Raw genomic sequence first — 27,699 nt, 5'->3', positions numbered from 1 at the left:
TTCGCTTTGGTAACAAGAAGGTGGTAATTAATTTGCTAAAACACACTGCAGAGCTGCAACAGCCTCCTCTCCAGCTCTCCACACCGATCCCTGCCACCCTGAGCCACTGGTGCGCCCCCCACACTGCCGACAACTGCTCCAGCCAGCAACACGGAGAGCTCGTGTCTGAACGAGAAACCAAATTCCTCTGCTTCATCAGAGCAGCTTACTAAAGGGCTCGTAACTGCCTAAAAATTAATTCGGAGTTATAATCTTTTCTTATGCTGGAATGCTTCACATTAACAATGGCCTACTGGTACCAGCAGGAGCTGGTTTCAGAAATCTACAGCCCCTTCAAGCGTGCTCCCAGTTCTACCTCTTTGGGCGGCGCAGTTACTACCATCTCCGGTACAGGAACTGCTTGTGGAATTGCAGGAAGAGGCAGGGTCAAGCCAGGACAGGACGTCCCTGCCTCCATCTGCTGCACTCCAGAGCTCTGCACAGACAGATTTACATTTCAGTCCAGCCAGCTTTTGCTGTATGTAACAACTTCAACTGCAAACACTCAACACTCATGTGTCAAGTGCTCAGGCATAATGCCTGAAAGCATTTCAAATAAGAGCATTATGGTAAATGTAAGTTTCAGCCATTTTTAAACTGCAGGTAGTAGACTTAACACACTGATCTGTGCTGGAAAGTACACTCGTGATAAAAAAAACACCTTTCACCTTTGTATTTCCAAGCTGTAACAGAACATCAAAGGTCAGGCCCCGCCTATTCAAAGCATCACGCCTTCGCCACAGAGGAGGGAGGCAGAGTAGCTCAGAACAAGACAGGGAAAGCCCAGGTAAGAAAACGTTGCAACGAAGTTTAAGGAACTACATTAGAATACAGTCCCTCCAAACTACCCACACCACCACCTTTAACAGCCGCAACAGAATTTTTCATGACTGCAACCAACAGCTTCAGTAGCGTTAACAGAACTGTACGGCCTTTGTTATTTGTTTACAGAAAAAAATGTTGAGCTGCCACATTTCAATAGTCTCGACCAGCAGAAGAGGATTAAAACCAAAGGAGAAAGAAAACAGTGGGGGCTATTGATAATTAGCGCTATTAGCACTGGACACCCAGCCCTCTCTCTGGATGGCTTAGAACCAGATGCATAGCAAGCTGACCCCTCAGCTGCTCATATCAATAATTAAAATGAATTTGCACCTGTGATACAAAATTAACTCAGGAACCAGAAGACTCCCAGTTAAGTACATTTGTTGCTTTGCACACAAAGGGACTCTGTCAGGAGGCAACTAGTTTTCAAAGCTGTTAGTTTGGTGCCGGCTGGATACTTCTGGCCTTCGCTCCTCAGCACCTGGTGCATCCTTTCACACAAGCAAGTGCTCACTCACAGCGTGACAGCCAAAAGCGGAAGCGCTGGCCAGCCAGGCTGTAGGGCAGGCTGACAGGGCAGAAATTTAACAGAAACTTTTACCAGAAATATTTTTTACCTTCCTCTGTACAGTATCTAGCATCACAAAGGTGTCAGGAATTCAACTAAAGTAGCAGTCCTTATATTTATCTGCTTCATCATTATGTCAAATTCACAGAAGCAAAGCAGAGAGACATCAGTGAAAATCAGGGAGACTGTGCCAAGGACGTGACTAATGCTTTCACAAGTCTGGAAATCTTCAGCAGCAGTCGTGCAAATATTCAAACAGCTTTTCAGCAACTGCTTGCATTCCGGGTTAAGTCATCCACGCAGCACTGTACAGCTAACTACAAAAATTAAAACCGCACTAGATATTAAAAATTCCCAAGCAAGCAAGTATTTAAGCAGCCTTGTGACCGAGTCCATCAGTATGAAGCTAACTCTACCATTCTGTGGAGCACGTTCCAGTTCCTGGTGTGTGGACCACTATGGGCATGTCGAGTTGCAGTGATATTCACAAAATGGTTAAGTGTTTTTGGAAAACAGTTTATTTGGGAATTACATATTATTTTCAATTTTCCAAAATACATCTTACTAGATCCCTACAAAAGAAATCTAAATAAGTACAACAATATGAAATTAAGTTTGTTGCAACAGTTATTAAATATTTACTTCCACTAATATATACATACAAAATGCCACACAATGAGCTCGTTTACCCTTGGAATGTGTGCTGCGTTCCAGCAGTTATGCTCCATCGCCATATCCTCCAGTTCCACAACATGAAGACTCAATATTAACACTTTGTACATCCTTTATTATAGGCAAAAATCAAAAGTTTGTAGTTGTTGGTTTGGGTTTGTTTGGTTTTTTTTTTTAATAGAAATTAAAAGTAACCCTCTGCAATTTCACAGCTGTGGTAGTTTGTCTACTGGGGTATCAAACTTGAAGTCTGCTGGGAAGAGATCTGGAGCTCGAGGATAGATCAGCCTGTACGATTGTCTAATCGTAACATCAGCCACACCAGCAATATCACCAATTTCTAAGACAAAAAGCAGACAAGTGATTAGTTTTTACTTTTGCCATTTGTATTGAAGAAACCAGCAAGCATAATTTATCAAGAAGTGCTGTACGCTTAGGTTAATTTGTAACTCTCCCAAAAGCCTGGAAAAAAATACTTCTGTGACTAATATTTTACATATAAGTCTCTTCTCACATACGATAATTCAACTTACGCTATCAATCATGGAATAACAGCAGTTTCAAATTGACAGAGGGCCAAGAGTGCAAAAGTCATTAAAATCATCTACTGCAAAGTCTATGTGTGCCCAGCAACATTCTAATAAATCAACATCAACATCAGGATCTTCAGTTTTGCACTTTCATTAAATCTAAGCAAAACCAGCAGAAAACTTAAGCATAGGCAAAGAGGAATACCTTCAGCTACGCATGAAGTTAAGAGGCACAGAGCAAACTATTGGTTAACAAGCAAAGGAAACATTTGTTTGAGATGCACAGAAACTTAAATTTATCCAAGATTTAACCAAGTTTGGAATTTCAACCTTGAAGTGCATGAAAGCCTTCAGCATTGTCCGAGGACACCGAAGGAGTATGGAGTCATGTCTGTAACCACAGCAGGCAGCTGTATTTTTTAAACGATCACTCTTAAGAGACATAATCCGCTAGCTCAAGGCGAGCAAGGATGAAGGCCCAGGAAACTGCCAACATGATAAAAGCTCCAGGGACAGAATAAGCAGTGATCAATGCAGAACAAAGCATTATAACCTGACAGATAAAGGCTATTCTTTACCTAAAAGCAGATCTCTACTAAGAAATTTTTACATTTTTAACATTTCTGATCTAAACTGGACTAGACACATCAGTGGATGTTCCACAGCCGGCTACCAGCACTTGGATCCATTTGTTGCACCAAGTTCTAACCACCGCAGCCTAAGGTCCCTTCCTTCCCCCATGCGCAGCCCGTACATGGGCCTGATTCTCTTTGAGCCCCGGAGGCCGATCCATGCTGCTCTGAAGGCCAACAACAGCCCAGAACTCTCCACCGGCTTCCTAAGGGCTACCCTTCCAGAAGAGAGTAATGCCAAAGGTGATCCACGGCCAAGCCCAGGTAAAGTTAAAATTATGCTCATTTGAATGCACTGCTCTATTGCATTCAAGAATCCAACTCCTAGTGCCCAAAGAAAGTGAACTCAGTTTAGATTGAGCATAACCAATTACCCAATTTTCAATGGGGGGAGTGGGACATCCCGGTTTGGTCCTTGCTGTACGCAATTAGAATGGCAGCTTATCACCACCTGCACAGACTTCATCCAAGTTTTGCAGTAATATTGAATTCTCTTTCAAGCAGCAAGAGATAAGGAGAAAAAAAAGAAAAGTGAATTTTTACCTTTTTGTGTCCTTTTCTCTGCAGAAGCTTGTGATGCCATATAAATAGCTGCAGCTGCGACAGAGATAGGGCTTCTCCCAGGAACCAAATCTAATTCCACAGCTTTACGGGCAATATGTGTTGCTGCCATTTGCACTTGTTTGGGAAGACCCAGATTGGAACAGAATCTTGACATGAAGTCTCCAGTTGTAATCAGATCAACACTGGTTTCAAGAGCTTTCAAAATAAGCTTAAAACACCGGCCTATTTCCTTCTTTGAAATCCTGGACACTGCACATATTTCTAAACAAGAAGTTAAAATTAAACTTTAGGCTTGACAGCATTTGCTCCCCCAAAATAATCCAATTTGATTCTCAATATATTAAGACCCACAAAAAAGGCCAATGTCATGAAGGCCACCATCACTAAATAAGCTTTGCACATTTGTGAAACTTCCAAATAGTTTCAGTCAGTGTACGTTCTTCATAAGGAAAAAAATACACTCATCTTGCTCAGTAAGGGAAATTTTGTACTCAATGCCAAAAAAAGCTGTATCCCTGTCAGGGAAAAGCTGCACATATTTACTGCAGAAACGTTGGTTCAAATTCACTTACAATAGTCCCCATCATCCTCTGATCTAAGCAATATCTTTTAATTTTCACCAACGCTCAGAATGACTTTCAAATGCCCTTTTTTTTTTTTAAATGCATTATCACCAGAGATCCCATGCCTAAGAACCTACTCACTTCACGAATATAACAGATTTCCAGACTCCCTCCTACCCTCCCGCCAAGGGTGAGCTGTAGCTGAGAACAACCAATTCCGCAAAGTCCAGGAATGAGAAAACCAACCTCCTGCAGTAAGAGTAACTAGACCTTTACTTCACAGCAAAATTGAATCTGTATCACTGAAAACTTACCTTTAAATGTTCTTGGAACACCCTCTTGCCTACAGGCTATGTAGAGACAAGCAGAAGCAATAGCATCATTACTCCTTCCCTTCAGGCTCTTTTGCTCATACACTTGCTTGAATAAATTATTTGTTCGATCCTTCAAAGCAAGAAGACTAAATTTAATTAACTCTAGGCCATTTAATTAGCAGCAATATCAAAAATTCATGTGCTCATTATATTATGCTAACTAAGTCAATGCCAGGACAATTTAAGGAAGGGAGACATGAACTTACAACTATATTTCTAGGGAGGTTGATTCTGTCTGCCATGTTCGTAATTTCTTTAAAAGCATTCATCATTGCACGATCAGAGCTGCTCATAGTTCTGCGATTTTGGTACTTTGAATTCCCAAATTCATCAAAACTTGCTGCACCTGTGCCCTAAGAAGAAAAATTTTTATTGTCAATAAAACACAAGCAACTTCCTCATTTCAAGAGCAAGCACGTCCCAGCAAAATACATCTTAATCAAGGCATTCAGTTTGAACAGTTGTGCAAATAAACATCACCGAACCAAATCATACAATCGAGTGTTGTTCCAAACATCAGGTTCTATACTTTGCACAAGTCTCAAATCATGAATTGATTTCCAAGGACCACAGATTACACAGGGATTTTTCTTTCCTAACGTAACAATAGTCTAAAGAATAAAATGAATAATATGTAGCTGATGCGTGTGTCTCAATACTTCAGTCACCAACACTGAGGCCCAAGATTAGATTTTATGCAACCCATATGTCACTTGAGCTGCATCTGCGCTGTGGCAGACCGGCGAGTCAGAAAGACAAAGTTTTATGGCCAACTGGAGACAGTTGTTACAATAACTCAGCTATGAAAACGAAGACATGGGCAAAGAGGACATCCAAACCAATGACCTATTCAAAACCAATTTGATACTGTGCCTGGCTAGCAGTTGCAAGCCTTAATTGTAGCAAAATGTAAAATCCATATATTTTGCCATCACAGGAAAACCATGAACCTCTTAAAAGAAAAGCCTGATGTCTTAAGAGAGGAGCTACCAGCTCAATCTGGCAACTTCACAACATGCACTTTTTTTTGGTACCTTACAACTGATGGTACATATTGCATACTTCTATTAAACATGCAATCAATTTTGTCCAACTACGAGGGTCTAAAATGTTTAAGGTCTTCAATTAGCCATCAGCCTGAAACATGCCTTTAACAAATAATGCCATGTCAGATTAGTAATAGCTGATGACAACATGGCCTGTAAGTTCAGAAGAGCAATGTCTGTAATTTATATTGCCTGCTTATGTGCTTTCTGTTGCAGTGTGAGGGACCATGAGTTCTCACAAGTGGAAAATGCTTCTTCACAACAATTCCATATCACGAGTAGAAACCTGGATTCCCTGAATCAGCAAGCATTTATTCCTTGCTGGCACCTTCAAACAATTTAGCTGGGCAGGGACGTCCAACTTCCACTGCAGACAGATTTGGTCATTTAAACAAGCTGATGTGGCTGCTGCAGACAGACTACTACACTGTTCTGTTTTGCCAAAAACAGTAAGCATAAAGCAGATCCTGATCTATGACTGACTGCTAACCTGGCTGTTCATATCCAGCACTTGCACATAAGTTGAAGACTCGGGAATATATGAGGATGCCCACGTGGTACAAAGTGGGACCAGGATATAGTAGACAAAGGGCAGACCACACCCTGGCACCACCTTATTCCTCTGAGCTGCCCAGATGGAGTCAGAGCTCATTTCTTCTTTCCTGATCCACGTTCTTGGGAATTGCCCTTCTATTTTAAAACAGCCTCTGATTTTATAATCTCCCCCTGGTACACATCCACATTTAATACATGTTCTTTGTCTGACGCTAATAACGCTCACTCTTGACCATTCATGTACACTGTTCCACTTCCCTACATCCAAGGATTCCAGTAACACGCCATTTCTGACGAGCTCAGTGGATACCTCTACTGTCGAGACCTGTGTCTGGGACGCACACACACTTTGGGACTGCTGTGGAGATCGAGGAGCCAGCACAGAAGCCTCCTCGCAAGCTTCCCTAGCCCCTTGAACAGGCCCCTCTATGACAGATGCTAGCTTCCAAGACTGTTCTTGGTTTTTTTCTACTCCTTCAAACATCCTTTCAGATGAAAAAAACACCCAGAAATGATCCTGGCACCAACACAGCAGAGGGCTGCTCCAAAGGCAACCCTACTTCCTTGACTGGATGAACTACCAACTACCCAAAGGTTCTCAGGTAAGGTTTAAAGGCCAACAAAGAGCAAGAATCAAGCACAACAAACTTTAGGCCACAAACAGCATTACAAATGTATCTGCAACACTAGACCTTCCTTTCGGAAATGATGGAACAACTTTCCTTGGCCTAAAATATACACAAGCCTCAGGTCAAAAGGCTCCTTTCCTGGCCATCACTCTTAACCCTGTTCCCTGCAAGACATTACAACATTAATGCGCGTTATGGCCTCCTACGCTAGCGCTATGCACAAATGCTTACAGGAACTGCATGTGCTCAAAATCTTGTAGCTGCCAGAAGGGTGACCACAGACAAAGGCTATCAACCCTCACAGAAGCACCCAGTCCCTGTCTATGCAGGCTTCACGCCAGATAGTCCTTTACCATGAAACACTGCTCTGTCCTGGGGACATCAAATATTCCCCTTCACCGCGGAGATTTTCCCTGGCTCAGTATATGGCACCTAAAAAATTTAAATTTTTTTTGTAATGGTTCTCCTTCATCTCTTATTTTTTACTTTCTTGCTGGTACTCACAGTTACCTTTTCCTTTTAATGTTTGCTTATGTCTGATTATTATATGCTTACTATATTGAAATTACCAACAGGCAAGTACTGTTAGCCAAAGGATTTTACCGTCGGTATGAGCACTCCCCCAAAGCCATACCCAATATACAGCTCACAACTATAAAAGAGCTGGAAAAGACTCTTCCTTCTCAACCGCTTAAATAAACCATAGCAATTTAAATGCACCATCTACTTTCCTTCTGGAGCTTTCAGTCAAGGGACAAAGCTTTGTTGGCTTCAGCTCTTGACAATCACATTAGGTGTCCCTTTCCTTTCATGGAACAAACAGAAGCCATACAGTTTTAACTGAAATCAGACTTTAAGAATCGTGTGTTTTACTGTTGTGGCCTTTAAGAGACATCTACTCATATCTTTACCATCTTGGCAAGAAAGGTGCCCATCAAAGTCAGGAGTTCCACCTGTTTGGCTTTCAAACAGAGCAGAAAACTCATGGATACAATCCTGGAAAGAGCCTCAAAGATCACTAGAGTGAGAAAACAGAGTCCAGTAAACAGGGGTAATCTCTGAAGGGGCTCAACAGAGGTTACGTTTACAGTGCTGGCAGCCAACAGCTTTGTACGCCAGTATATCCCCTTTAATAGCAGAAAGTAGAAGCATCACCAACATCATCCACATCATTGACTTGAGGTTATCCACAGCGCTAAGGAATGCCCCTAGATCCAGCAGTCTTCTTGCCCAGTACAACCAGCTCATTATACAGTCTGATGGATCCTTTCTTCTTTTTCAGTCATCAGCCCTTGGTATCTTGCCACTGCTTATCAAAATAGCACTTCTAGATCCAGCCCATGCAGTCTGGCAACAGCCAGCTTCCTTCCAGAGGCATCTGATCAAAGGATAGGAATTCTATACCAACAGATTGCATCAGTTTCTTGTTCGACCAATCTAAATTGTAGTCGCAGTCACTACAAAAAGGAATAGATTAACTACAAAGTGCGACAAAAGACAACTTTTCCCACAAGATAGGTAGCAAAACTTAAAAGTTTTCCTTTACATTCACAGAATCTAGAAGCTGCTTGTTCAGTTATTTTTCTTGAATTTTACACAAGGATTTAGAAATAACTACAATACTCTGGCAACCAAGTCACAACTAATGCCAGACATCACCACACCTCCAATTCATCTGCATTGTCATGAGATCAACTACAGCACACGGTATCTACTTTCAGAGATCACAGTTCTGTGCCAATAACCTAAAGATCTGCCTGAAGAATGCAAACCGATTCCACCGCAGCCAACTACACTATTCACCCTCCTCTTCACAGACAAATTAATCTTTCTTCCAATGCAAGCTGTTGGTACCTCAGACAGATGGTTCCATGAAGTACTAAAACCAATTAGGAACTAATCCCTTTGCATGGGCAAAGCAGCCTCTGTTTGCTGCTAGCAGATACAGACCACATACTCCCAGCAGAACGGAGTCCTAAAGCAGCACCTCCTGGTTTCAAAGAGGAAAGAGTGACAAACCATTCTGTGAAGCAGAACTGGGCCCCTTCCTTCATTATTTCACGGCAACGGACAGTCACCAGAACTTTACTGTTGCAACCAGCAAGTGGTTCAGACTCCACTTCCACCTACATTCCCAGGAATTTACAATAGATCTCTAATATGATGTGCCATGAGAATTTTGAATGTCCTTCTCTTCTGGATTTTTCACATCACAGGTGGTGTTTTGGATTTTTTTGGTGGGGAGGGGTGGTTCTTTTGGTGGAGGAGGAGGGAGTGGCTAAAGATTCTATTATCTACAGCTCTACCTCAAGCAGAAAGGAATACCTCTGTTCCCTGTTCCATGCAAAAGGCTAAAGCAATCTCTGGCACACATATCTGGGGTCCACTCCAAGCCATTCTAGGAATTGTTATTAACTGAGAAAATACAATCTTATCCTGCTTCATTCTCTGGAATTCACGAAGGCTGTTCTGTACGCTGTCGGATACTACTTATCTTCCCCATGACTACACCAATTTCACCCTTGTTCAACCACTGTGCACATCTAGGTCAATCCTCATCCCAGCCTACTGCTGGCAGTGACTTCAGAAGATTGCTTGAGAAATGTACTTCCTTGGTTTAGTTATTTTTGCTGCAAAATTCATGCCCTTTCTGCACTGATAGGAAGTGTCTTCAGCATCTTCTGATAGAAGCCATTCTCTTCCTTCCAAATGACTGAGGAAAAACGCAGCTTCTGATACAGAGTTCACATCAATGAGCTGACATCCCAGAGCCCCTGCTCACTGGCAAGACAAACACAGGAACTCTTGTCCAGAACACATCCGGGTTCATCAAACAGATTCCCAACTTCCTGTAGAAAATAATGTGTCTCTTCTGTGATTCCTCCCCATGCAAATAAAATATCCACAGTAGGACAGACTGTCCCCTCTGCATTCTCCAATGCGATCCCAGCCGTTGCAGTACTTGGACACTTTTGTTCACAGTTCTCGTAAGTTAAATCAAGCCACACTGACAGTCATGCCTATTCTGGGATGTTCTGGTTAACAGAAAAACTGTTTCATTAGATGAACGTCCATCTCTGAAAATTTTTAGATTTCATTGAAAAATAAACTTTTCACAGATATTTCTTTACATCTTTAAAGAGAGGCTGAGGCTGCTATCCCTTTTATTCTAAAATGAGGATCCGAACCTCCAGAGAGAAGAGGGTTAGCAGCACAAGTCACTGTTCACTTGGATACAAATTCTATCTTTAGCTGAAATATCTTTTGTCTTTTCTAAAAAGACAAAGGTTCTAAAAGAGCTCAGGTGGTCATCCTACCTAGTGAATCAAACTGAGTTCCCAGTAGCAAATGCTGTATTTACAGAGTCCCAAAACAAGACAACAGTGTGAACCTGGACCAAACAGGCCATTTCTCCATCTGTCTGTAAAGGTGTATTTCTGATTTTTATCACAGCTAATGAAATCAGTGACAGAAATCCAAGCCCTGAGAACTACGATCTTTCTGGACCTATACAGGTGATGTTAAAACTCCAGTGACTTCTACAGCACTGCTTCACTGAGCTACATGGCAATGCCAATTTTTTTAATGGACCAGTGCAGAAATTTGTTTGCCTGAACAAATTCCAAAAGCCACCATAAGGCATCCTAAAATCTGGTGGGCAGCAATGCTTGGCGTTGTCCAAAGCACAAGCATCTACTTGAAGCCTTCTGTTCAAAGGATTGTCCTTTTCACCACGGGAGCTTCAAGATTAGCTGTCCATATCAGTATTTATTAGTTGTCTTCATCTCTCTGAAGAATTCTTGGTAGACATAAGTATGGTGCACACTCCCCTATATGTATCCATACATATTTAGGTATGTCTACTTCTTCATCCTAGCAACATCACTGGAACAAAAACTTCTGAGAAATCCTGGTGTGTATGTACCAAAACACACAAAGCAGCAATACATTTTTTAATAGTTAGTTATCAGCAACGGGACCACCTTTCATGAAACATTCAAAGAATCCACAAAAATCAATTTGGATCTTGCAGCAGAAAACCTAACACAAAGCACAACAATGAAAACTTACCTGGGTCACTACTTCATTAAAGGGAGTGCATTTGTGCAATTAATCTTGCTTGCTCTCTCGTGGGAAACAGCAGGATATGGCTGTACCACTATATTTCAACTCAAATATACAATGAATACTTTCTCACACACCATGAAAGAGTTCTACTTTTAGTGCTTGAACCTTAACTGGAAGAACATGTACAACGTGTGTAGATCTCTGGGTCTCCAATATGAATCTGATACAGATTTTATTACAAACAATGATAGTCAAGTTGGGCAGTACTAGCTATTGAGACCTCAAAACTAAGAATCTGTTATTTCAGAATCATCTTAAATACAAATGCTAAGTCAAAGTGTTTCTTTAAAGATTGCAACATCAGCTTTTCTATTTATAGCAGCATACCAAAGAGCAGCAATTAACCCCAGAGCACTGCAAACTTCTCTTTTGTTGAAGAGGTCAGTCCTTTCCTGCTACCCCCAAGAAAGAGCCACATTTTACACACCACTGAAATGTAAGAGTTCAGTTTAGACAAAATCTCTTTGTAAATACATTCTCTGAATAGTTTCCCAATGGACATACAAATACGTACTTGACATTAAAATGCTCAAACGTCATAAAATTTAGTATTTTAAGTGTTACCTTGCCAATCATTGTACTCAAGTCGCCATCACTCAACAAAGGATTCTGGGTATCCCCGACTCGAGATGGATCTTTTGTTGCTTTGTCATTGCTGAAAGTTCTCCACTCTGACCCTACGTCTATGACCCGGTCACCTGAATTTACAGAAAGCAATAATTGTAACATTTTGAAATATTTCACGAAGCTATACATGTGAGCTCTTCATTATAAAAAGGTAGTCTGTTGGCATTCCCAAGTAGAACAGTAATTTGCAGGACAATGTACTAAAACGTTTGGGGATGTACAAGTTCAGTTAAAGGCAATGGGGAAAAAACGGGGGCGGGGGGGATATGCAACTAGAGCTGCACAGAAACCATAACTAACTAGATAAATGCATCCGGAACACAAAGAGTTACAGTTATCCTTTAAGAGTATCATGGGATCTTCAATACATAAAAAGAATCAAGACCTTGATTTCAAGCTGGAGGTCTCGGCTGCCTATGGATGTTCTCAGTGCTTAGGCAAATGAGTACGTTATTGTAACTTAACAAGTTCTCTCACATTTGCCACGCGTTCAAAGTGCACATGTGAAATATCTATCATGCACAATCTCATTAAGCTGTAATAAATCACTTCTGTGCATGAACTCCAGGTCCTTGGTACTCTGAAATATGCCACCTTCTAACCCGCCATAATGACACTTGGCACCTCAATTCTTGTTCTTGAAGGAAGGTCTGACCCTGCCCAACTCCATTTCATTTATGATGCTTGACAGTTATCAACACACAATACATACCCACAACTATTTCTTCTTAAACTCAACCTACCCTGTTATACCTGGAACAGTTTAAATACAGATTCAGAGTAAGCAGAAAAAGCACTAAACCCACATTGTCTGAATGAAACGGCTTTCCTTGCATTCTTCTGTTCATCTCACATTCACCTAAACCTTTTCTACAGCAACTTTTCAGATTGAGAAATAACTCTAACCAAGGTTCTGATACAGGCAAAAGTCCTACAGTAATCACAATGATACAATCTTTAAAAAAAGAAAAACACATCCCAAACAAATGAAAAAAAAAAAATCAAAACACCACCACACAACCACACCCCCTGCTGTTGGCAATGCAGTTTGTTCTCTTCACAGATCTGGTAAAAGCTGCATCTCAAAGGTGTTGCCCACAGAGCAATACTACAGAACTTTTAAGAATACACATACAGAAACGCACAAAATGAACACCCTTCTTGCTGTTTTTGCAGTAAAGCAGATTACAGCTCTGTGCAGGATATCAGAAGAAACTTCAATATAACTGCCACCAGGCTTTGCTAAACTCGAGGAAAAATTCACTACCTTTATGTGTGTGTAAGTATGTTGTGAAAGAAATGTCTGCAAAGAGTAAGTAGCTTTGACTGCAAGAAAAATTTCCGGTATGGAATTCTTAGTATGAAACCACAGAGGTTGATTTAACCTGCTGAGAACATACGCAGACAGACAAAAGCAATCTCCAAACAATGGTAATACAAGATATGAAGCTGGAGAAAATACAGGAGCAATGGACAGAGTGATACAACTGCACAATTATTTGGGGGAGGGGGGTCTATTCTGAATGAGGAACTTCATTCTTAACATAAATTTATGCAAGGAATATTCTTGAAATTGAAAGCTGTAAATGAACCACAAGAAATCATCACAACCAGAAAGAATAAATTTAGGTTACAGGTTTTCTCACCAATATTTGCCAGACATGCTCACAGCTATGCTCCACCTTTATTTACTGCTATAATGAAAAGTGGGGGGAATCAAAAACTAGAAGGTTAAGAACATAGCAGAGTAAAAGGCGGCACAGATCCATTCTTTCTGATAGAAAGGTCTTCCCCCCCCCCCAAGCTTAAATTAGCCAACAGCGTGCTCCTCTAGCTCCTGGACTCTCTGTAAATATTTGATTCAGTAATGCTCCTTCTATGGCCTAGCAGTAACTCTACTTTAAGACAACCCCCCAATACTGTTTACAGCATCTAAAAAAAGCAAAATGTACTTAAAATTCTGGCATGGTATAAATAGAACACTGAGTACAGGGCAATGATGTAATATTTTTTCCACACAAGAGGGAATGACCTAAATGACTCACTCAGGGATCTGCCTCTTGTGAGTTATGAGCCATTCCTGCTCTAACAAAAAAGTGTTATATCACTGCCTGCTTTGGCAAACATAGTACAAACAGAGGACTGAGACTACTATTTCAGAGTGAGAAAAGATTAAGTCGAACAAATCACCGAATATAAAGCATTTGTGTAATTAAGATGCAGTATGCAAATACCTTTGCCAAAAAATCTGCTATTGCAGGAAAAGGCTTATCTGTGTACTCTCAGTGTCTTATTTGAAATATAGGAAGTGCATTCTACCTTTCAAAAGGCTTCTACAAAAGTGCGACACAAGCTAGAAATATTAATGAAAATGGAAAAAATATGCCAAAAGATCTCCATAGATGGAAAATATACTCAGCTACAAGCAACTAATTATCCCATTCTACACACACAAAAAATAAAGTGTGGCATTTATTATTTTTAACTCTCCAGAACACAAAAACCACTTTGGAACTGTGATGTTAAGTACAGATGCAATTAAGCTCCACCCTAAGCAATCAAAACAAAACCTTAAAATACTGAAGTCAGTCTTGCAAAAAGTAGTGTACAGAATCAGCCGTACTTGAAGACTGGTTCTGAGTCAATATTTCAAGTCCTAAACTGAAGTTGCTGGTCATACACTACTGGTTGCCTTTCCTGAAGCACCTGGAAAACAGGTCTGATAGTCATACATCAGAGTAAAAATAAGCTCCCAATAAGTACCTTATAAAATAGTTTCTGCTTTCTCACATCATTATTGTATTGGGTTTGGTAATGGTATCGAGCTGCGGTAAGTATGGGAGTGGCTGCATATTCCCTTCACTACTTCCTTTTGATGCAGTCCTTTTGAACAAAAATAAACTTCACTAGATATGGTTACATTAGACACTCCTTGATTTAATTTTCAAACGGATGAGTTCATCTCCTCAGCTTTCTCCTCTGATGTACATACAGAAAACACAGTTTATAGGACCACATCTCTGTACAACTCGTCTCCCATCTGATGTCCTGAACCATCCTTCTAAGCGTATTGAGTGTTTCTCCATTGCCCCATTTCATTTCATAAACCATTCTTTCAGAATTCTGTTACTCTTTAAAATACAGTCTAACAGACTAACACACAGGCTCTAGTGGAAATACACACCGCAAACTTCACCGACTCCGGTTACCCACCATCTGAAAAGCTCATTTTGTAAAATGCAGAACTGTTATTCAGAACGGAAAACCTCAGACCAAGGCTACTTTTTTTCACAACTGCCAAAGGGAAAGAGCATGCGCTACAGAAATGCAAGAGTAAACTCAGGTCAGTATCAAAAACTAAAATATCATTTTGAACAGTTTCTAAAAGTTACCCTAGAAGTTACACATCAGAAATTATCTATGTTTACTGCCCTCCTAAAAATTGAAAGTGCTTTCTCAAAGGAAAATATTTTCACTTGACAAGCCCTGAATTTGCAATTACATATTTATAGAGAAAAAGTATCAGCTATTTTGATGTTGCACTCCACTTGCAATAATTCATAATACACATATATTTTATTCTTTTTGCATTTTGTATTATCTATTATATGAAGACAATATAGCTGCAAATTTAAGATGTTTAATCAAAACAAGGAATAGGATGACATCGAAGCCTCAAGTAATGTTATCTTCCATATCCAGTCTTGAAATGGTTGAGAAGGTATTTTCTTAAGCCTTTTTCAGAGTAGCTCTAATATCAGCTGTACATCGTATCAAGCTCTACATACTATTAACTAATATTTTGATCTGAAAATGAATATGGTGATTAAAGTTTATTTGCACTTTAAAGCACCAAAATACCTATTGTTTCTGCAGAACATTTCATTCTTACAGTTAGTTAAGGAATCTGCTGCCATCTAGTGAGCACATATATTATACTTTTAGTTAAAAGCATTTTACAATGCCAAATTTAAAAAAAATAAATATATAGAATTGTAATTAATTTCAATCATGTCCTTATTATCCAGAGTAATGAGGTGCTGAGAAAAACTACAATGAAAATCCCAGGTAGCTGACTACAAGGTGAGGAGAATTGCGAAAACGTAACTGCACAGAGCCGTGCTGAACCGAGCCTTCTGTTTCCCGGGCTAACAGTCTCAGCTCTCAGCCTCTCCTCGTACAGAAGATGCTCCTGTCCCTAAATCGCTTTTGCAACCTTCTGCTAGACTTGCTCCAGCAACTCTCCATCTTTCTTGTACTGAGGAGCCCAGAGTTAGACTCCAGTACTCCAGATATCTACTCTGTTAAAGGAGAAGCTGCTGCCAGAGCATTCATACACCATTCTGGTGTGTCTCTCTTGGAGGCATACAGCCCGGGCTGTTCTTGATGTTATACCTTTCAATTAATTATTTTATAAAATCTGATGCCTGGGACTCTGCTGTGGGAAACCTAGGGTTGAGCCTGAATAAGGAGGAAGCAGGCTTGAGAGTAAGTGTGTGTGTGTGAGCCTCACCATGAACGGTGTGTGAATGCTCAGGCAGCAGCTTCTCCTTTAACATACTCCATGTTCTATTATCAGCTAACGCACTGCCCCATACAGTAGTACTCAACTTCATAGCTTCCAAATAATAAACTCAATTTTTTTTTCCAGTCTTCAGCTTCAGAACTTCTATTTAAGACCAGATGTATCCAATGTTACCAAAGAATAAACTCTCTGGTAAAAATAAACCTACAATTTTAGTGTCACAGCTTTTTCTACAACATTTCCAGCCTTTCGTAAGATAGCAATATTCTTTGCAAAAAAAGTTGTCTTGTTTTCAATAAACTGTAACCACCACAACTGTATCATCACCAACAGCAACACCAGCCTATTCACAAGACTCAGCTGAAATCACAAACCGAACCAAATCAGGCTTTGAGAAAAAAAAAAAAAAAACAAACACAAAAAAAACCCCACACAACAAAATGCAGACAATACTTCCACTAGTTTCCAGACATCAACAGCATCATACCAGTACCTATCGGCAACTATGGATTGAAACAGTATAGCACTGCAGGCAAATGACTGTCACAGGAACAAAGGCTGAGCAGGTCCTGCATATCAAAATGATAACAGATTTAACGGGATTTCCAGGCTTCCTAAGCCTGGACTTGTAATAATTTTGGAGGAAGCAAATGAGAGTAGAAATGTTAAACAATCTGGTGGACAAGTCTGGTCAGCTGAAGTTAGCCCTCCCCAGGACTTGTGGCCTTTAAAAGGCAAACAGTTGAAGCATTTGCAAAGGATGCTCCAAACTACAGAATCTCAACGAAAAATGTTGTGCCTGATCTACACTGTATCACAAAAATCAGAGGCTTTGAACTCTCCTTCCATCAAAGGAGTTTAGATAATTTCCAGCCCTTATTTGCCCTAAATCACTTTGCCAATCTGATAAGGAAGCAAGTAAAAAACATTCCCTAAATAGGATGATTCAAAACGTTACCGTTATTCCACTAGATAAACCTAGTGCTTAAACTAATAGAAGCATTCTTCATAGTGGCCCTCAAACACCTTTGGTTCCCAGACTAGAACCCACTAACTAGAAAATCTCCACAAACAACATGCTAAAAGTGGTGCTTATTAAAAAGCCTGACAAAAAATGCCAATTTTTTGACATCTAAAGTCGAAGTTTCCACTGTTACAAGTGTTGTGGCTGAAACAGATAGAACCTTGTCTTTAAAGCTGATATGGGTTAGACTTAAAACACAGACTATTTGAAATGCTGACTGAAAAAGGCTAGTAAATTACTTTTTTCATATTACAAATTCCCAGTGAAAATCAAGCATCTATGAATGCTCATGCAAAAGTCAACTATTCAGAATTTCTTTAAGTTTCAGTATCCTTTATAATTAGCTTTCCTGTGGATGCAAAGAGTTTTACTTGCAAGGACTAACTTTTGTCAGCCACTTTTTAGTCCTCTGGACACCCAGTGTGCAAGCAGTAACCAGATATAAGGTGCTAATACTCTTCCACATCTGAAGATTTTCACCTATTTAAGTAATACTTTAAAATGAGATTTTTAAGTGTTGACAACATTCACAGAAAGAAGTAACCATGAACATACACCCAAAGATGAAAAGATATTTCACTATTCAGAGGCATAAAGACACTGGAAGAGACGTAACAGCGTAACTGCCCTCTAGTGGATTCCAGTCAGAAGTACTTAAGCACCTCCACTTAACGAGGTATTACCAACAGCTGGGGGGATGAAACACCAAACCCATGTTTCTTTGGTTTTCAGAAAACAGGCATCTGTGTACAGATGCAACCAATCTTATCCCTAATGACAGGCATCCTGAGTAATGGGCTGGCCAGCAGAGAGGCAACTGTGAAACCCCTTCCTCCTCGTTTGTTATAGTATAGAGAAAAAAAAAAAAAAAGTATCTGTGGTACACTTAAATCTTACCTATTCTTCATACAATACCTGAATTTAAGATGCACCATTTAAACCTCAAACTTTTCAGAAGCATTAGCCAACTGGATATTCTGACAGAATTTCATAACAGCCTTACTGCTGACCACAAGCTATTGAACATTCTTCCCCAAGATTCTTTAACTGAACACTCAGGTATACACAGAACATTGCATAAACATCTGAATGTAGGTCATAATCTGACTCAAAGCTTTAACAACTTGATACGTGTCCAAGGATTCTCATCAGCTGAAGGCAGTTTTCTGCCTTTTTATTTAAGAAGCCTATCCAAAATGACTTCATACAAGAGCACTCTTCTTCTCTAAGCCACACCTGCCCACTGAAGCAAACAGAGCTAACTAGTTAGAGAAAAATCACTTACTAAATGCTGAAAATAAACGCCTCACTGCTGCAACTCCTGCACACTAAGACAACATTTAATGAAACGATACAGAAGTTTAAGGGAAGTCTTAGATCAGAAAGGTATTCCTACCTAGCTGAGATGCTACATGGCTGTACGTGCCACTAGACTCAGTCGCCTTTGAAATTCAGCTCACCACTTTGCTACATATCAAGAAAATTCAGTGCTTTGTATTCCACTTCAATTCTGCTTTCTTCAGCCCTTTCTGGAATACCAGCTGACTTCCAGCCTTTTTTACTGCATAAAAGGTAGTAAGCAAAATATTTACCTGTCAAGAAAGAGGATTTACTAGCCTTGTGTTCTTGAACAAAACACCTCTCCCCCCACTAAGTCTGTCTGAAGAATGAGATATGGTCAACGTTTTAAACGAACACAGAACTAACTACTTCTCCAAACTCTAAGAACTCTGTTGGTGAATTCTCAAGCCAGTACCCGAATATTTACCGTACTATATATCCCAGAACAATCTCAGAAAAGTATGTATAATAAAACACAAGACTTAAAACAGCAAATAAACATAGACGGAGACTTGTAAAGTTTCAGATTCATGTCAATCGAGATTAGTATCAAAATTCCATGGATAATTGCAACTTAGGTCTCCAACTGCCTTTCATCCAAAAGACAATTCGCAGGAGGAAGAGTTAACAAGTTGGAAAGTTACCATGAAAAGATGGAGCACAAACTAATCCAGGAGAGGTAACCCCGAGAAGGCAAATGAAAGTTTTTAATAAACTGAAGGTATATTTTGAAGCAATAACAAAACAGCCACCAGCTTCAGTTACACTGACGTGACAAGATTTCATTGTTTTAATACTGCACAGCAAAACAGCACAGTTTATTTAGAACAAGTGAAAAATGCTGTGCAAAGAAAAAGCAGCATTTAACTTAAAATTTTAATCTTGAGATACTAAGAACAACGTCTATGAGTACAAAACAACTTTGATTAAAAATCTTTCTCGAAAAGCCCTTCAAAAAGCAGTATTTCCAATATACAGTGCTGCCTAAGGCATGGAATTCAGCTGTTAAAAGAGATCAGCTCCTTCTCTGAGCCTCCTGGTCCCATAACTTTTCCCCTTGCTTCACCTTTTCAGCTATAGACCTGATAAATACAACTTCAGTCATAATACTAATAATACTGATTTCATCTCATATTCCCAGAAAATTGAATACAAAACATGAAAATTATCTATGCAACAGCTGGCGATAAAGGCGGGGCACAGGCGGCGGAGTGACTTTGACCCGACCGCAGGCTGCTGAGTGCTGTGCCGGTGCCGTGGCCTGTGGGGGGGCAGCCGCTGGCGCCGGTGTCGATACGGCCGGAGCCGGCGGGGGGGCAGCCGATGTGGGTCTGGCCAATGTCGGGGCCTGGGGGGGGAGCAGCCGATGCTGCTCGGGCTGGTATCGGGGCCGGTAGCTTTGTTTGTGTCTGTGCTGTGGCTTGGGCAGTAATCCGAGTTGTTTGGGTTCCTGCTGTAGCTTTCAGTGGGAGGGTTGTCTGAATTCCTACTGCAGCATTCGGTGGCAAGGTTGTCTGAATTTCTGCTGTGGCTTTTGGAGGCGGGGCTGTCTGAGTTTCTGCTGTGGCTTTTAACGGCAGGATTGTCTGAATTTCTGCTATCTCTCACTTTGGCCGTGGGGTTTGAGTAGCAGTATCACATGTCACATAATACTCACTCCTGCACTGATATTTAACAATAAATCACCCCTGCAACACATTCAGGAAAACCGACAACAGAATCACGTACAAATGAAAGTAACATTCACTCTCTAGACAGCCCAAAAGTTTTTCATCCCCTAATTCTGTTGCTGTCACTTTGGCATCATCATCCAAGAGCAAAGTAAACTTTCCCCAGGTAAAACCAAGAGTGTAATTAGTAAAAGAATCCATCCCAAAAGTGTAAATAGTAAAAGACTCCATCATGAGGTGCCCAAGATGCAGGTAGAACCATTACCCAAGCAATTTTTTTTATACATCTGAAGGCAAATCCACACCAACAGAGCATGCTTAGACCACCGCATCCAAACACAAAGAAGAAATAAACCATGCAATATATTCAACCAGTTAAACCCCACTGCATTGATTAACTTCATACAAAGCTCTCTAAGGACACGATACAAGATTTCACGTAAGAACGACATGATGTGAACTGTCTGTTCTCCCTGAACAAGCTGGAATTCAAACTATTCAGGCAATCTGTCAGAGCTCTGTTCATGCCCCATGTTGGGCACCAATAAATCTGTCGTGGTTTTGGACAAATTGGCCAATGTCCAGCAACAGATGCTCCCCCCAACCTCTCATATACGGAGAGGAGGAGGAGAGAGAGAAAGATTTAAGAGTTTAGAAGAAACTATACAACTTTAATGAAATATTAATAATATAATATAAAGGAAATAATGAAATAGACACAGTATATACAAAACCATATTAAGCTCCCAGGGTGACGTCACCAGCAGCCACTGGGGAAGTCCCAGACTGGACTCATGCACGGGTGGGAACTGGATTCCACAGACGGAGTCAGGAACACACGGATCAGGATCAAAGGCAGATGAACAGGCAGGGTACTCCCTGGACACTGGCCATTGAAGAATGAGCATTGACCGTTTGATCCCTCAACTTTTATACTGAGCATGGGGCAGATGGGATGCAATCCCCCTGCTGGTCAATTTTTGGGTCACTTGTCCTGTCCGCTCCTCCCTGAAGGTGGGACCCCTCTACGCTTTTCCACTTCCAACCCTCCAAGAGCCAAATAACAAAATTAGCTGACCTTGGTTGTTACAGCAGTAAGTATAAGCAAGAGCCTCTCTGCATAGCATTCCTTGGCACAAACTGTCTTATCACTCTGAACGAACCTTTTTATACACAGCATGCTGTTAATTTCAGAGAGTTAGAAGAGGCCTAGCTAAGAAATAAAATTACTGAACAGAAAATTGCTTCTGTTTTACTTCAAACCAGGACAAACAAACTCACATTTTCCCCACAAATGTGAAGCTTTAGTACTTTGCCATAGCAAGCAAGAAAAACACTGAGTGGAAATATACTTAGTTTAGTCAAAGACTCTTTGCTTTGACTTCAACCAAAGCGTACTAAAAACAATAAATTAAAAAAAAAATAAAAATCAGTGAAGTCACATCACTATGTACTTTACAACAGTAAAATATATGCACAAATTCAGCATTTACTATTCTGCTCCACATACACCAAAATCACAGTATTTAAAAATAAACCTGTAACACTTCTTTGGCTATAGAGTATATTGAGTCTTTTGGGGTTTTAACTGTTCTAATCAATCCCCTTCAGTGATAAAGATCTCACTAACTTTCAGTCCACCTCAAAATATATTCTGAGTGGGCCCTATTCGCAGCTACACATCATGACCTATGTAAGCTTTGAAACCCAAATGCATGATTTTTCTATGTAAGAACAGGCAATGAAATCACTACTTTCTTAACGGGAACACGTATCATGGAATCCGCACCAAATACATAAAAGTTTTCTCATTTGGAAACAAAATTTTGTCTTCGCTCCTTTAAAACATCCCTACTTCGCACGCACCCCCAGAAAACAGCCATCAAGAATTGTATCTGGTTTTGTCTTCCTCTAAATTTCTTAACAGATCAGAAGAGAAAATGCTGAATGTTCACACTTCTGTTTGGTCGTGCACTCTCCAATTATTTATCTTCATCTGATTTAATTAGTTTACTAAACTAGCTGCTAGATACTCTAGCTAATGAATTGGACATATGCAGGTAAACTAACATGCTGAAGGAAGGCATGACAGAATGAGAACAATCAGCACAACAAAAGTAAACGTTAAAGCCTTTTAGTGATAAATCCATAGAAAGGCCTACTTAAAAAACACTGCATGCTTAAAGAAAAAAACCTTTTTACTCTACCAGTAATGTTGGCTGCAAAGAGGGCTAAGACCATTTTAAACATATTTTTAAAATTAAATTCAGCAAAAGTTTGAACTAATATTCTAATGATTCTGCTCATCAAAAATGCTGACAATGCAAACTAAAGAAATCTCTAATGCTATTGATTCAGAAGAGACCAGAGAGTAAATTTCTAAAGCAAGAATACCTTGTGACTGGTTAACAGACGGTACATGAAGTGAGATTTCTGATAAACTCCCCAAGTTTGTAAAAATGAAACAGATCAAGCAAACCCTTTTCCTCTTCTTCTAACACCAGCATTATCTTAAAAGTTACGAACTGATCAAGATGGGCTTTTCGAAACTTTGGTTCAACTTCTATGGCAGCCATGCAAAAAGCTAAACATGGACCAAACTATTTTTAAGCAATAACTTAGAAGCCTGTTACCATATTTCAATAGGAAATACTGATATGGACATTTGAATTTTTAACCAGCAAATCTGTGGGAATTCATTTATCTTTATCAGAATTCATGCAGTTTAAACCACTTCTTTTTTTAACAAAGAAACAATACTGCCCCAGCCTTTTAAATGGTTTCATAATTTTCAAGGTAACTGGTACTCAGTTTAAATATTTTTATGTTTACTTTAATAAGCTATGTGAAAGTTTGCTTTTTGCAGAAACAAAAGACACGTATTTTAGTCGCATGGCTAAATTAGTACTACTTTTGCTGCAACTTATTAAACCTTTAGCTTTACGCTAACAGCTGTATGAAAATTTTTAATTCAGTGCAAGACGAGAGCCAAAACAAAATCACCACAGTCTAGGAGAGACATACATAAAACCATCTGAAATATTTAGCACCACTGAATGAATCATCTGAACACGCACCCTCAAAACAGAGGATTTTCTTTTAGGTCATAGCATGTGTAAAAAATGTAATAGAAATAAATGAGGTTTAAAGAAAGATCATAACAGGAGCATGAAGTTTCCCATGCAAAAGGAACGAAGACAATAAGGTGCACAGTAAGACGCTCATCCTAGAAAAGATAAATAAAAATGAATATGCAGCATGTTCTATGACACGATTCCCTCTCACTCATTCAAACAAAGACAAAAAAGGCCTAAAAGGCCTTTCATTTTAAATATTCAATTATACTTAGAAATATAGTTTAGCCTGTGGAAGTTGCTGCCACACGAACAGAGTAAAAGAGCTCAGAAAAATTCTAGAGGAAAAACTGGATATTTACTTTGGGTAGTATTAAAAGCCTTAGAAGAAGTAATTAACAAAAACAGGTGCTGGCAAGGATATAAAGATAATTCCTCCAGGGCAGAAGATAACCTCTAACTAATGGGAAACTGAGATTTATTTTTTTTTTGTAAGCAAGTTATTTGACAAAGAGCTGTTATTACATTTCTTATACTTTCCTGACTGAAACAACAGTCACGATTAAAGACAGGATACTGGACTAGACAGCAAAATATTCTAAATCAATATTAAAACATATTTTAAATTACAACATATTTTAAATTTTTAATCTAAAGAGAGCTTGGTTCTTTTCATAATGCAAGAAGTTACCAGAAGATGAACTATTACAAACAGTAATCTTTTAGCCAACAGAATACCATAAAAGAAAACATTTAGGCATCAAGAAAAAACCTTTTAACACTCGAATTATCATATAAGTCTACGTGCACAGTCTAAGTTACATACTAATTGATAAAAATATGAATAGCTACTTACCAACTACTAGCCCACACTCAGAACAAATCATATCACCAGCTCTATAATCCTCTACTAAAATGGAATCTGGATGATTTGGGCAAGTCACTCTCGGAAGTACATCCAAACTAAGAAAAAAAATAAGTATTAATTACTTTTAATCAAGCAGGCTGCATATACGAAAGTATTAAGAGTTCCTTGCTGAAAAGAACAATTTAATAATACAGAATTTACGGTGATTTGAATGATAAAATATTAACCTAAACACTGGAACTTCACCTTTTAGTTAAATGCTGTAACACTACCGTTGACAATCGAGACTTCAGGTCATCTTAAATCCCAAAATTTTTGTGATATATCTTACAAGATACACCAAAACCACTTCAAATTAAAACATCAAAAATCTAAATAACAGACTTGACTAAGTGTAGTCTAACTCAGAATCTACCACTAAATGAATTTCCCAAAAAAGTTAGTGGTGATTGCGTCATTCCAGATGAGTATTCTCATTCATTCTAATCAGACCAATATTACTAACCAGGTCCTTAATTCAGGAATTAGTGTATACACAACATGTATTTTTAGGAAATAGCTGATTCTACCACTGTTCTATTATTTTCAAGTATTTGAAGAAAAAGTCCCCTTTGTAATTAAACAACTCATTAATTGTGAGATCTTAACAAAAAACAATCAGCTCATGAAGGGGATTATGTGGCAACTGCTTCTGAAAAGAGGGATCTGTCTCTTTCACACCCATGCATCTTCAAGAGTTATAGCAGATATAAAAAACTTCCTAAAAAGCACTAGCACTATTTAACACAACTGACTAGAACAATAGCCAATTGCTTCTAACCAAACATTTTTAAATTTAATACCTCATTCAAGCTACTAGTGACTGTTCATTAATTCTGTTAAAACCCGCCATTTCAAAATTAGAATAATAAATATTTACAATTGGAGTCTGTATAGTCATCAAAGCCATTTTGCTCAAGCTAAAAAGCAGAGGGTATGGAGGGTGATTACAAAAAATTTGTCACGAGTACCCACAAACTTAAATCTGATTGTGCCAAAAAATAACTACTAATCCTTTCAATTGTAGAAAATATCCTATTAAAGTTTAAATTAATCTGAGTTCCCTCCTTCACACTAGTCCATTACTTCAGCCTAATCTATACATTCCATCTGAATTTTTATGTCTTAGGTACTTCTGATGAGTCGAAAGCACTGTCCTGGTTTTGGCTGGAACAGAGTTATTTTTTCTTCCTAGTAGCCGGTACAGTGCTGCTTTGGATTTAGGATGAGAATAATGTTGGTAATATACTGATATTTTAGTTGTTGCTAAGCACTGTTTACACTAACTCAAGGACTTTTCAGCTTCTCATACTGCCCTGCCAGTGGGGAGGCTGGGGCCATACAAGCAGCTAGGAGGGGACACAGCCAGAACAGCTAACCCAAACTGGCCAAAGCGATATTCCACACCATATGACGTCATGCTCAACATAAAAATTAGGGGGAAAGCTGGGGAGGGGCAGGCCACTGCACAGGGCCAGGCTGGGCATCAGTCAGTTGCTAGCGAGCAATTGTTTTTCATTTGCATCACTTGTCTTTCTTGGGGTTTATTTCTCTCTGTTATTTTCCTTTTCATTACACATTATTATTATTATTTTATTTCAATTATGAAACTGTTTTTATCTCAAACCATGAGTCTTCTCACTTTTACTCTTCTGATTCGCTTATCCTCCGCATGCCACTGGGGGACAGCGGGGGGGGGGGGGGGGGGGGGGGGCGGGAAGGAGGGGGGAGGAAATGAGAAAGCAGGTGTGTGGTGCTCAGTTGCCAGCTGGGTTTAAACCACCACAAGCACAAAAACGAAACAACAAAAAACCCCCAAACATTTTAATTCAGTGACTGTTCAAAAATAACTAAGACTTGAAGCCAAAACTGAAAATCAACATCACTATTAATATTAAAGCCTCCAGAAAGAACATGTACACACAAGATTTTCAGGTGTAAGCTATGTTCAAAATACTACATAAAAGCTCTTTAAACTACTTTCCGAGAAGTAGTGAGAAACTATTCCCAGCCAGTAGTTTCATATGACAAAACAAAACTGTTGACAAAGCGTGTGCAATCATCTGATGTTTGGCATTACGCAAAAGGCTAGCGACACACTAAGCAAAAGAAAAAAATAAAATCCAGAAGCCTAAAAGAATACTAACAGTGTCTTGTTTCAGATTCTACCTTCACGAAACACTGTAAAAAATTAGACTTCCTATCCTAATTTTAACTCATTTATCTAGACATATATAGCCTACTCATATAACATACAGGTTCAATATACTAAGTAACCCATACTCAAGGAAAACGCATGCCACATGTGTCAAGGTCCGTCTCAGCAAATAGCTCCTGAGTTGCACTAAGACGAGTAGGAAGCACTCCCTGTATCCTAGGACAGGTTTAGCAGGAGTAACAGAGTCACTGCACAGCCCGCTCCATGGGCTTCATTCCTGACTTGAAAGAAAACCTGGATAACGCTCCAGGGAAAGACACCAATTCGGAGCCCGAGAGCCGTTTGGCCACCGACTGGTGCCGGTACAGATTTAGGGTGGGAGCCTCAGAGTTGTTTGCAGGACCCGATAAGCCAGGCAGGGAGAAGCCACCCCGGCTCGGAGGCGGTGCCGAGCCGGGCGACACCGGGGAAGGCGCTCCATACCCGCCCGACGGCCTTAGGGCACCCGACGCCCCGGACCGAGGGCAGCCCTCCCTCCGCCGGAGCCGCGCTCGGCGGCACGAAGGTAGGACACTGCCGAGGGAAGAGCTCGGCCCTACAGGGAGAAGGGCTCGATCACAGACGCCGGTGACACCAAGCTCTGGCTAACGAGGGGCCCCGGAATCCAGTCACAAATGGCCACCAAGTGCCCTAAAACATTCGCTTCCTCCCAGTGCGCTACCGGTTAATAACGACACGAAGCAGCAAAGCGGGGAGCTCAGCCCCCCGCAGCGCTCCCGACCTCCGGCCCCTCAGAGGCCGCTCGGCCCGGCCCACACGGAGAAGCCTAGGGAGGCCCGTCCCGCCGCGGCCCTCCCTAGCCTCCTGCCACCCCGGGAGCCGCGCACAGGGCGACATGGGAAACCAGAGAGCGGCCAAGGGCGCCGCGAACCGAGACAGCCGCGCCGAGCCGGGGGACAGCGGGGCCGGGCAAGGGCAGCGCGACGGCCACAGGTTCCTCCCCGGCCGGCAGCAGGGGCAATCGCCGGCCATTTTCTCTCCTGCGCCACGGGCAGGGAGAGATGGCGGAGCCCCTCCCGCCTCCCCCCTCGCGGCCTTCCTCCGCGCGCGCCCCTCCGGGCGCCCCGGCCGGCCTCCCGTACCGGCTGGTGGACGCCATCTTGCCTCCTCGTGCCGCAGCGCCGCCGCGCAGTCAGACAGCGTCCCGACGTTCCCTCTTTTTATAGAGCGGCAGCGCCGGGCGGGGCC

At 40.6% G+C, this 27,699-nt stretch overlaps 1 protein-coding gene across 1 annotated transcript; it reads right to left on the bottom strand.

Moving 5' to 3' along the window:
- Positions 1-1,927: 1,927 nt before the first annotated feature.
- Positions 1,928-27,699, bottom strand: GTF2B (general transcription factor IIB). The gene is made up of 7 exons (XM_074599201.1): positions 27,594-27,699; positions 24,243-24,349; positions 11,690-11,823; positions 4,974-5,120; positions 4,708-4,837; positions 3,810-4,091; positions 1,928-2,444 (listed from the first exon to the last, which is right to left on the bottom strand). Exons 1-7 carry the CDS (start codon positions 27,608-27,610, stop codon positions 2,311-2,313), a joined length of 951 nt encoding a protein of 316 aa, XP_074455302.1. The 5' UTR covers positions 27,611-27,699; the 3' UTR covers positions 1,928-2,310.

This window comes from Larus michahellis, chromosome 8 (genome assembly GCF_964199755.1).
Source record: "Larus michahellis chromosome 8, bLarMic1.1, whole genome shotgun sequence".
Lineage (NCBI taxonomy): Eukaryota > Metazoa > Chordata > Aves > Charadriiformes > Laridae > Larus > Larus michahellis.
Note: the sequence above shows the minus strand (reverse complement) of the source record. Positions and strands in the feature narration are given on the sequence as shown.

Bases quoted from the DNA above. Each gene is read 5' to 3' on its own strand.
- GTF2B (XM_074599201.1), bottom strand. The intron at 5,121-11,689 runs GTAACACTTAAA...TTTTCTTCTTAG, and splicing joins TGAGTACAATGATTGGCAAG to GGCACAGGTGCAGCAAGTTT. The intron at 4,838-4,973 runs GTAAGTTCATGT...CTTGCTTTGAAG, and splicing joins ACCTCCCTAGAAATATAGTT to GATCGAACAAATAATTTATT.